Source organism: Lycorma delicatula, chromosome 7 (genome assembly GCF_047948215.1).
Source record: "Lycorma delicatula isolate Av1 chromosome 7, ASM4794821v1, whole genome shotgun sequence".
Taxonomy (NCBI): Eukaryota; Metazoa; Arthropoda; class Insecta; order Hemiptera; family Fulgoridae; genus Lycorma; species Lycorma delicatula.
Genome location: NC_134461.1, coordinates 132264458 through 132276966, shown reverse-complemented (window position 1 = coordinate 132276966; position 12509 = coordinate 132264458). Strand labels below are relative to the sequence as shown.

Genomic DNA, 12509 nt, shown 5'->3' with positions numbered 1-12509 from the left:
AATTCAGAACTGATAAGTTTCGGTGGTGAAGAAGTGACGGTGAGACTGCATTTAAGACGAAGAAACGATGGTGCTGATTTTCGTTGATAAAGCAGAATATAAATTCCCTCCCATAGTCCCGTTAACGACTAGTCAACCTGCGAAGCTTAAACGGCTAACACGAGAAAACGTACGATTTTTGGAATCTTTAGGTTTTAAAGTATTACAACAATGAGCGGACAGATAATAGACGTTGATACTGCGAACGCGGTATTTGATGAAAGCATTACGGGTAAAGAATTTCATACTCACTATCCTTATGCATCAACTACATTTAATAATAGTGATGAAATAAGAATTCCTGTCCAGCAACAGGATGTATACACGCTTCCGTGCGAAAGTTATTTACTCATCAACGGAACGTATAGTGATGCTAATGGAGTTTCAGATTCAACACTAAAACTATGCAACAATTTTGGCGCGTTTCTTTTCGATGAAATTCGTTATGAAATTGCAGGACAGGAGGTGGATAGGGTGAGAAATGTGGGGATAACTTCAACGATGAAAAATGCTCTATCACTGAGAAACTTCGAAAAAGATTCAATTTTTATGCATGGTTGGTCATCGGACGGTGTTGAAGATATCCAACCGGTCAACGGTGTATATATCGATGGTGAATCGGCAAAGTTTAAGGTATTACTTCCGCTGAAGATGCTCTTGGGCTTTTTTGAAGATTATAATAAGATACTGCTAAACGTTAAACAGGAACTCATTCTGCTTCGGGCTTCCACTAATAATAATGCTGTTGTCGTTCCAGCTGGAAAAACATTTACCTTCACAATAACGAAAATTAGTTGGAAAATACCATATGTTAACGTATCGGATGAAAAACGGTTATCACTTCTTAGACTGGTAGATAAGGATGAACCGATTTTGATGATGTTCCGAAAGTGGAACTTGTACGAATACCCAACTCTACCTATCAGTAAAGATGTAATTTGGACAGTTAAAACAACAACGCAGGTGGAAAAACCTCATTATGTTATCATTGGATTTCAAACATCGAGAAAAGGAGACGCAACAAAAAGAGCTTCGAATTTTGATACCATTTCACTTAATAACATACGCTTGTATCTGAATTCAGTATATTATCCTTATGAACACATTCAAGGAGATAACATTATATTATACGAAATGTTTAAGAGTTTCTATAGATCTTATTATAACAGGAATTCAGCGGCTGCGTTAATTACCCCATTCAAGTACTATGCTATGCCATTAATCTTTATAGATTGTTCAAAACAAAACGATACTTTGAAAACTGGCGCGGTCGATATTAAAATCGAGATACAAACTTCTACCAACATTCCCGACAACACAACAGCCTATTGTTTGATGATAAGTGATTGCATAATGCAATATTCTCCTTTAACTGGCACAGTCAAAAACGTTTCCTAACCAGTTTAGTCTGTTAGTCGGTAAAGTCAACATGTCTGTCTTTATATCAGACTTTACTTTTTTTCGTTTACCCAACGCTGATGTCTACATTAAAGAATTAGTTTTAATTTCTTTGGATGGGCTCCGATTCGAGCAATATCTATTCAAGCCACCTTTTGACTACTATGATATTTCATCTCAAACTACAAGAGTTGCAATACAAAACTTTCAGAAACAAATCGGATTCCATTGGAATTCGGGTTTTATTGAACACTTGAGGTTATCAACCATTTTTGAAAATTTAGCACCAATGTGTACTATATATGTAAAGTGCAAAGAAAAGAAAAAAGTGTTAGAACAAATACTAAACAATAAACGGAATATAATAAAAGACCTTGACGGTTACGATTGTCCTCCGATCGATTTATTCGGTTCTTCAATAAATAAAGTATGCCCTTTTGGTGAAAAACATAATTGCGCTATGAAAAAGGCTATATGGTTACACATGTGGTGGAGTGAACAAAGTAAATTTTATTATATGTTGGAAACGGTGGGAAATGCTATAGAAAAAGCAAAAGAGTGTTATTTAAACAGTCCCGGACGTAACGTTCTACGTCACCTTCCTAAGCAGGTTATTATCGACCTTTACGGAAGGTATGTTCCGCCTAAAATTTATGAGGATCTACCCAACTACATGCAACAAGATCCAGACATCAAGATTCATCAACTGTTTCCTGAAGATGAAAAAGACTGGAGTGAAGAATAATAAATTTTAATTTGAAATAAAAATGTATTTAAAATTTAACATCAAATAAAATATGTATTTGTATTTTGATTATTAAAGAACAATAAATAACTTAAAAAAGAAATAGTTGTTTTTATTTTAGGTTTAATTATCCCTTCTCCTCTAAACAATAAGATTTTGGAATGTATTTAAACGGACTACTTTATTTTTTTAAGAATGGAAATTATTATGAGTATAATGAATTCTTCCAAAAAGTAATCAGATTTGGAACTAAAGATCATGAGCTTTTTGGTTTGCTATGTTACAGTAACAATATCTTAAAACAGTTCACTGAATTTATCAGTAAATTTCATGTTTATCCTAAAAAAGAAGTTTAAAAGGAATTGTGTGAATTTAGGATAAAGAAAGAATTATGGATAAGTTCATGTAAAAATTATATTTTTGATTGAAATTTGTAATCAAATTTTATTTAATAAATTAATTCAGAAAAATGTATTGTAACTTATTTTAATAAAAATAACTACCTTTTATCCTTTTTATAATTAGTTTTTAATGATAAAAAAGGTTGAAATAAAATAAAAACTGAAATAAACTTTGAAAAATTATTTATTTTTACAAAACATTTACTTTTGACTATAAAAAAATGCTGGATACATTTTATTAAATATAATAAAATACTAAATACATCTTTATTTAATATAATAAAATAATACATACATTAATTTAATTGAAACAATAAATATTTATTTAAAATATTAAATACATTTTAATTGATTATAATAAAATAAAACATACATTAATTTAATTGAATATAATAAAATAATAAATATATTTTAATTGAATATATTAAAATACTAAATACATTTTATATTGATTATAATAAAATAAAACATACATTAATTTAATTAAAACAATAAATATTTATTTAAAATATTATTGATAAAATTACCAATTTTTACTATATAATATAGAATTATATTGTTTACTAAATAAATAACTAAACCATTTATTCGATCTTTCTGTAAGAAAGTGAATCTTTACGGAATTGTTATGTTTTTTATTAATTAAAATTGATACAATGTTATTGAGAGTTTCTGTTGTTAAAACAGAAAATATATAATTTTCTTCTTCATCATCAATATTTAAATTTTTAGTCAAATGAACACAAAGATAGTTATCAACCATTTCTTTAACTGAAAGATATGTAAGTGAGAAAAAATTATTTAGTAAACAATAATAACATATATTCGGATCGATTACATTCTTATAATTAAACCTGCTGTATACATTAACTTTAAAATCTAATTCATTTTCGTCTAGTATTAAAAATAAATGCCTTAATTCATCTGTAACCTCTATTAAGCCACTAGTTATTGCTTGAACCACACTTAATGTTGAACATGCTACTAATGAAAGCGGTTTGGTTACTCTAATGCTATAATAACAAGATTTTTTGTACATTTTTAACTGAAAAGAAAAAACAAAATTGAAAATAATTTAATGATTAAATAAACGTTTAAGTTCTAAAGGAATATCAACATGCCCCCAAGGTAAAGTTAATATGTTATTAACTGCAACACGTTTATCATCATAACTGCTTAATGCTAATTTGTTTACTGTCACAGTTTCAACTAAGTGTTTTTTTGATCGAATCAGTTTCATTTGAACATAAAGGTCTTTGCTATCGTCACTTGCTTTCAATAAACAGTTTCTGTAATGGTTGATATTTAATTTGTTTTTTACTACATTCTTTTTTATTCCTTTAGCTTTTTTCGTAATCCCCTTTGTAGTTGTAAAAGTATATAATTTTGCTCTTAATCCGATAAATTCTTTTATAGGAATGCCGTTACATTCATCCTTAAATTTACCTAAAACTTTTTTATTTTTAATTGAAAAAAGAGGATGTGAAACAGGAAAATCAGACGTATCAAAATACTCAATAAAACTTTCATCTTGTAAATCTTGGTAAAAATCATGAGTCTCTATTTCATAAAAAAAGCTATCGGTATCCATATAAAGAAGATTAATCTTAGATCTATATTTTTTCTTCATTATATTATAATGAAAATTATACATTAGTGTCTTACTAAGTTCTAACACTGATAGACCCACATACAGAGGTTTATCTAATTTTATTTTTTCTTTAGTACACTGAACTGCACAAAGATTTTCATTATATATTATTCTATCTTTAAATGTTGGTTTCGCAATAAGTTTCATCAACCTTTTTTCTGATGAAACCAATTCTAAATTAATACGTTTCCTAACGTTTTCCATACACTTCCCAAATACCGCATTATTCATTAATTTAAATAAGTCTTTTTCAAAATCATTTGTTGCCGATTGTCGATTTATAGTATTTAAATTTATATAGCTTTTTAACCAAGGAGATTGAATAAATTGCAGTATTTTATGTACTTTAGTTACTCTAAGTCCGTTACGAATAGCTTGTTTTAAATTAACATAATGACAAATATAATTATTTTTAGTTTTTAATGTTGTTACTAATTTTGTATGAGATGAAAAAGGGGGAACTTCATTTATCGGAAGAAATGGAAGATCACTGTGTGTATTATGAAGAAATTCAGGATACTCTACGTCAACTTCAAAAATAAAACCAATTATACCATCATCTTTAAACGATAATATACTATCTGCTATTGATTGTTGAATTTCTTTTTCAACCCATCGAAAACTTTGTTTTGGTAGATGTTGGCTCATTGCCCAACCGTATAAGTTATTGGCATCTAGATATGCTAAATATGTGTGTGGTAATTTATTATCATATTCTTCAGGTATGTAAGGATTGTTTGCCTTCGCATACTTTTTAACACAAACTGATATTCCCCCTCTAATACCCCTTTCTAAAAACAAATAAATATCATAATCTGTGATTAATTCAAGTGAAACTCGCGTTTTATAAAGCATAGCATCAAATGAAAAACCAGGAAGTGTAAAGTAATATGCGCAATCTAAGCCATATTCTCTTAAACAAAGTAAACGAAAATTTTCAAATACATCAGCTAAAAGAAGAACATCACATTTTAAATAAAGATCACTATATTCACCTAAATTTTTTATATTGAAATGACTCCAAACAGTTTTAGCATGAATATAATCATTTTCATCAATATTTTCTCCTGTAAGCGAACTATAAAATTTCTCTTTAGGTGGTAATTGAGTATCTTCTAAAACTTCCCAGGAGCTAGTATACTCATAAGGATAAACTCCTTTTCGAGTTACAAGATGAAGTTCATCTTGTTTAAATGATTTTTTTAAATGAAAAAACTTTTCAGTGGGTAATGTTTTAACTAAATAATCTAAACTAAATGACATAAACCGGATTGAATCAACGAAACGAATAGACATTTGGTTACCGATAGTTTTTGTAAATGAAATATACTTCTCAGTAGTATTCGGAATTAAATTTATTCTTTTTTCATCATATCCTAATTCTTTAACAATGAAATGCGAATCATAATTTGAGCTGTTATGAAGAAAAACAGGAAGAAATGTTTGATTACGTCTTTGCAAATTACATTTATTACAAAGAGCAGCTCTATATTTACCTGTTAAATGGCAATGATCACGAACTGGAATTACCTGCGAACTGAATTTAATTTCACACATCTGACAAGAAAGTGCGGAATCGAATGCGATTTTATCTTCATCAGTAAATATAATTTTTTTATTAATTTTTAAATAATTATCAATTCTTGAACAAATATCTTTAAGCACTATCATAAATTTTTTAGTTGCATCTTTTCCTCTATATAAGAAAGGAGTCGAAGGTAGAACATTTTGTATAAAATCTGGAACTGATGGACTTGAAACAAAATACAAACAGAAACTCATTGGAATATGGTGTTCCGTAGATACAGTAAAAGATTTTTCATTGTTGGGATAGCATGTTGAAACAGGTTTTAATATGCATTCAAAATCTGCATAACAAACAATTGGTACTGCAAACATATGATGAAAATTTTTAAATTTTAACATAGGAGGAAGACCGTTACAATCAACCTCAGGAAGAATAATTTTTGCTGGCGCATTTACTTTACATTTTTCTATATGTTCATTCATTTTTATAGTTGAATATTTATCGGTTTTATAAAATGTAAAACATCTTTTGCAAATAGTAATCCTATGGTTATTCTTGGTTAATTGGGAGCCAATCAATCTTTCAAAATTGGTTATATAACAATAATGAAAAACTTCATTGTTTGTTAAAAGTAGCAAATCAAAATGTTCATTGCGTTCTTGTAAACATACTTTTACTGGAAATATTATTCCTTTCTCATCAAATGAATATACATTTACAGAAACATTATTTTTTTCTTCAAAAATTTTTATCTCGCCTAATGGTGTGGGAAAAGTTATACCGTGAAAATCGAATTTATCTAAAAGAGTCTTATATCGCATATCTACTCTTTCACGATGAGTACCTTTTACAAAACGACAAAGAATAGACCATTTAAAACAAAATTCATCCTCATTCTTAATATTAATAACTGCATGCTTTTGTTGAAATTTACTTGGTAATGGAATATAACATGAACCTCTTAAAGGACGAAATTTATTTACTCTTACTAATATTCCATCTAAAGTAATAAGAGTCCATCCACTCTGTTTTCCTTCAAAACTAGCTTCCTCCTCAAGCAACTGTTCGGTTGCGTTCTGAATAGCATTATCTATATCATTTATACTGTATATGTCAAAATTATTAGTTTTAAATCCTACATCTTTTATATCACCTGTCATTGGCTTTTTATACGTTAATTCTATCAATATATTAAATTTTACAGAACCATAACGAGCTAATGATTCTGTTAATATTAAAACAATATGTTCACTAGCATTCTGCAACGCTAACCATACATCCGAACATACATCATTATCATTTTTATAATAATACGTTAAAAGATTACATGCAAATGCATTTTCAATTAGAGTAAACTCTCCCATACGCTGAACTGCTTCCAACCTAACTCTTTTATATTTATTGTCCATTTTCCTGTTTCAATCCTGCGAAAAAAATTTAAACAAAAAAGTTAATCAAGTAAACATTTAATTTTTTTGCTGTATAGGACTTACCTTTGCAACTGGTCTAACTACTTTTTTATACCCGTTTTCAGTTTTTAAATTATCACATGCTAGCGAAATAATATCATTAATTAATTCGAAGCGTTCATCATTTTCATTAATAACCATCTCCAATTTAGTTTTTACTCTTTTGTATCTATCCTTAAACGATAACCCTTCAATGTCATCTGTCTCAAACAACTCTAGCCTTACCAAATATTTACCTTTTTTTGCTGGTGTCCATGCTAAAAATTGTTTGTCATTTAATTTTATCTCAATTGATTGTGAATAAGTAAATGGTTCACGTTGCGGGATGGCCTCTTCGTTAAAAACGTCTTCAATTGTCCTTTTTCTATTACAAACCTTCATGTAATTCCAGATTTCATCTACATCAGATTTTAAAAATTGTGGCTTATCTGAATCACTCAATCCTTTCGCCCCTACAAGAATCTCACTACAGGGTAATGTTTTATGTAACACATCTAAAATACCCATTTGGTTATCATCATATGCGTGAGGTAACATTACCCTAGTTCTGAGTCCTTGTATATAAATTTTTAAAATCTGAAATATAGATTTTATTTTTATTGATGGATGCGCCATAACTTTCTCTTCAGCCCTACGTAATGCTTCTTGCCAGAGGGTGATAGAAATCAAACCATACGAATAAAATAGAATAATAATATCAATTAATGTTATTGAAAGTTCATCCGGTTCCATATTAATCAACCCACCAGCTGAAGAATGTTGTAAACCGGATGGACCCGGTCTAGCTTCATTTCCTGCAGGTTCGACAGCCTCCATACCTCGTAAGATGTTTGAAATTTCACCGTTGTTAACTAATTGTACTTCTTCTTCTTCCTCATCAGATATAATAATTCTTCTTGCTCGACTCATCTGTTTAAAAATGAATTCATTATTTAACGTTTTTAAAATAAAATTTCGTATATTTTTCGAATTTATAATTTGTTCAACCTCATCAATAAGTAACTTAAAAATATTTTTCGAAGAAATACAAAAACTAAGAGAAATGCAAACAGATACTGCAGCAAGTTCGCTAGGTAAAATATTATCAAAATCAACGCATATCAATTCATTTATAATAGCATGTGATAAATACATAATATTTCTTATACTGTACTGATTTATGATCTTACTCCTAATCACAATTTGAAGTATAAAACTATGTGGAGTAACAATTGCAATTTTCCATTGTAAACATTTCAAAATTTTTATCTCATAATTAAAAATATCATTTTTATTATATAATCCAGAAGTTAAACTAATTAAATCACTTACTAAAAAATAATTATACGCTTCAATATATTTTGAACTAATAAATAAACACACACAAGCTATTAACTTTAGTTCCGCACTTTCAATTTTTTCTTTTGATAAAAACTCATTTAAATAAATAATAGCATTTGTAGCTACACTAAAATATGAATCGTTTTTTAAACAAAGATCTCTTATCCAATTTTTAATATTAATTATACTTTCTATGTTTAAATTCTGATTAATGTTCAAATTAATTTTTGTAGTAAATGGTGATTGCTTTTTAATTAAACTTAAAAATACTCTATCCAATGTTAAATTTTCATCACACAATGCTATTACTTCATCTTGGAATGATTCTAAACAAAATAACATTTCTGAAAACATAAATTTATATTAAATGAATTAATTATTGAATTACTAAATTAGAATTTTTTTAAAAATATACAATCCCATCCCAACCCTCACCATGTAGTGGATGATATATTGCTGTAAATGGTATCGGGTTTTCTGTTATTATTACTACTGCAGTAGGAACTTCTATTCCCTCTTCGTCATCAGAATCTATTGTTTCACCTACTACATCTACAAAATAGTCGGGAAACAATTGCTGGCAAACATCAAATAAGTCTCCTACTGCTAAAGATTCAAATGGAACTATACACCATTTAGTTTTACATTCATGTCCAATATTTTCACAATCACTACATACGTCGCTTTCATCAACCTCTTCTTCACTTTCATCAATCTCTTCATCAATGTCAAACATATTTTTAACAAAAAATTCATTTTTTTGTAAACACATTTTTAAAAACTATTTTATATTTATCTCTTTAAATGAAGATAACAAAGTAATTTTATTTAATCAGTAAAAAAAACAGTTGCATTACTATTTATTTTAATTTTGTGAACTAGATGTACAAGAATTGATTTTAAATACATAAACTGGAACAGAATTATTTTACATTTAAATATTGGCTGGAAAAATAATTATTAAATAAATATGAAATAGAATTATATTTAAGCGAATAATTTTACATTTAAATATTATTTCACTTACCTCTTTAAATAAAGATGATAAAGATGATAATATAATAGTAGCAGCAAAACGTAACAGTAACAAGAGTATTAATTTTATTTAATCTGCAAAGAAAACAGTTGCATTACTATTTATTTTAATTTTATGAACTAGATGTACAAGAATTGATTTTAAATACATAAACTGGAACAGAATTATTTTACATTTAAATATTGGCTGGAAAAATAATTATTAAATAAATATGAAATAGAATTATATTTAAGCGAATAATTTTACATTTAAATATTATTTCACATACCTCTTTAAATAAAGACGATAAAGATGATAATATAATAGTAGCAGCAAAACGTAACAGTAACAAGAGTATTAATTTTATTTAATCTGCAAAGAAAACAGTTGCATTACTATTTATTTTAATTTTATGAACTAGATGTACAAGAATTGATTTTAAATACATAAACTGGAACAGAATTATTTTACATTTAAATATTGGCTGGAAAAATAATTATTAAATAAATATGAAATAGAATTATATTTAAGCGAATAATTTTACATTTAAATATTATTTCACTTACCTCTTTAAATAAAGATGATAAAGATGATAATATAATAGTAGCAGCAAAACGTAACAGTAACAGCAAAACGTAGTATGAATCCGTTAAATTTTTGGCGGGTATTTATATGTATCGGCTATCATTATCATTGAGATAACTTTGAAAATAACAATGCTATCACCAATTGACGCAAATGCATTATCGGTTGACTTTCAAACTAGTAAACAAGGTTAATGCAAAGTCAGCAAGCACGTGTACATTTTTTTATGCCGAAGTAAGCACATTTTTTTTTTTTTTTTTTTTTTTTTTTTTTTTTTTTTTTTTGAAATTTTTTTTTTTTTTTTGAAATTTTTTTTTTTTTTTGAATTTTTTTTTTTTTTTTTTTTTTTTTGAAATTTTTTTTTTTTTTTTTGATGACGTCATTGATTTTTTTTTGAATTTTTTTTTTTTTGAATTTTTTTTTTTGAATTTTTTTTTTTTTTTTTTGAAATTTTTTTTTTTTTTTTGAATTTTTTTTTTTTTTTTTTTTTTCGGGTCAAAGGTCAATTTTTTTTTTTTTTTTTTTTTTTTTTCGGGTCAAAGGTCAATTTTTTTTTTTTTTTGATGACGTCAGAGGGGGCGGGGTGATGACGTCATTGATTTTTTTGATGACGTCATTGATGACGCTTGTCCCAGAACCGGCATTTTTACACTACTAAAGGGACAGACTTATACGCCACATCTTATGCTTTTGGAATAGCCGCATTGATATTGGAGGGACAGGTAGAAGGGAAAAATTGTGCAGGTAGGCACGTTTGGAATTCGTAAAACAAATTGTTCTATTCGGGATGTAGCATGTAGGAGGTATACAGAAATGAAACTACTACTGGCACTAGATAGGGAATTTTGGAGAGCTGCATCAAACCGGTCAAACGACTGAAGACAAAAACAAAAGTTAATAATATTTATCGTATAATTAAGTACCTTGCACTCGATGATAATTCTTTTTTTTTTCATTTTTATCACGAGTTTCTTGTTTCTGATTTTCTTTTCTATTGTACAATCCACGAAATTTGTATGAAGACTCCTACCTAAGGTGCGTCCACTATAGAATCAATAACAGAATAAATGACGTATTACCTCGTTTATGATCTTCCTGTACGAAGTAATGATACGGACCGTATATCGTTTACGGTTAAACGAGCAAGAGTTGATAAAACGGCCCCCGTCTGTCACCAGTCGCAATAAATAAAATGTTACCGACTATCTAAAAGAGTTAAACATTTTTATACCCGACATTAATTTAACGGATGAACAGGTTTAATTAAATTCCGGAAGGGAATATAAAAATTGCACTAATACACGCATCACAGAACACAAAACCGGATGCAGTCCGCAGAATATACGGTTTGATTACAGAAGTTAAGGGGGAGGCAATTTTTTTATTCTTCTTCTTGTGCCTTATCCGCTGAGCGAACGTTGGCGATCTTAACTTTATTCACCGCTGTGCTGAAAAGAAATTTATTGGACAATTCAAATCGTCATCTCAAATTTTTTAGGCCGCGACGTCCTCCACTCGCCTGGACCACGAAGTCCTGATATCTTTCCCCGGATAAGTAGATATAACAGGGAGTACTAATCTGGATGTCTCACGATGCGGCCGAAATAAGGTAATTTCTGCATACTGACGTCGGATCCTTTTTCATTTGCTATTCGTCCGTCAAACGTACTTTTAGAATTAGCCTTCTCTAAAAAATTCGTTATCAAATCGGGAACGTTTTTAACAATTAAAGATGGATTAAGGGGTAATAAAACCCGACCGTTAAAAATATTACTTTTATTAACATTTTACTGTTGCAAATTATCCGATTGAAAAAAATTTAAACATTTTTTTCTTCGATAAGCTTTATTAATCGATGTACGAACGGTTGGATTATCGGTGGATTATGGAATATTTAACTCGCATATTAAGTGTGGAATTCTATATGCCGCATTTGTAAACATTTTCGCGCTTCTACATACAGCATGAAACTATGTTTGACCGTTTCTTTCTAAATTACGCATTATTATCGTAGCGTTTCAATTTGGCCGATCTTCCGCTCTTTATTATTTCTTAAAGTTTTCAAAAATAATTTTTAGTATTATTTTTGATATAATTTCAATAATTTTTAACCCTCAGGCGACAAATATTGGAGAAAATAATTAAAGAATAACAAATATATATTTTTTAAATTCGACCCTTCTAACGGTACCTGAAGCCTCAGAAGCTGAGAATATGTAAAAAGGATTATAAAAATATATCTTATATACCTTTCTGCCTTAGTTTAAAAGGAAATATCAGAATCTTGACATTTTACATTTTAGTAATGAAAATGAAATTTTTATTATTACCTCTTTACATATAAATAAATATATATAT

The 12509-nt window shown here is 28.4% G+C and overlaps 1 protein-coding gene across 1 annotated transcript; it reads left to right on the top strand.

The window, feature by feature from the left end:
- The first annotated feature begins 210 nt into the window (after positions 1-210).
- Positions 211-1437, top strand: LOC142328382 (uncharacterized). Its single transcript, XM_075372089.1, has one exon. The coding sequence runs from the start codon at positions 211-213 to the stop codon at positions 1435-1437; it is 1227 nt and encodes a 408-aa protein (XP_075228204.1).
- The last annotated feature ends 11072 nt before the right edge of the window (positions 1438-12509 follow it).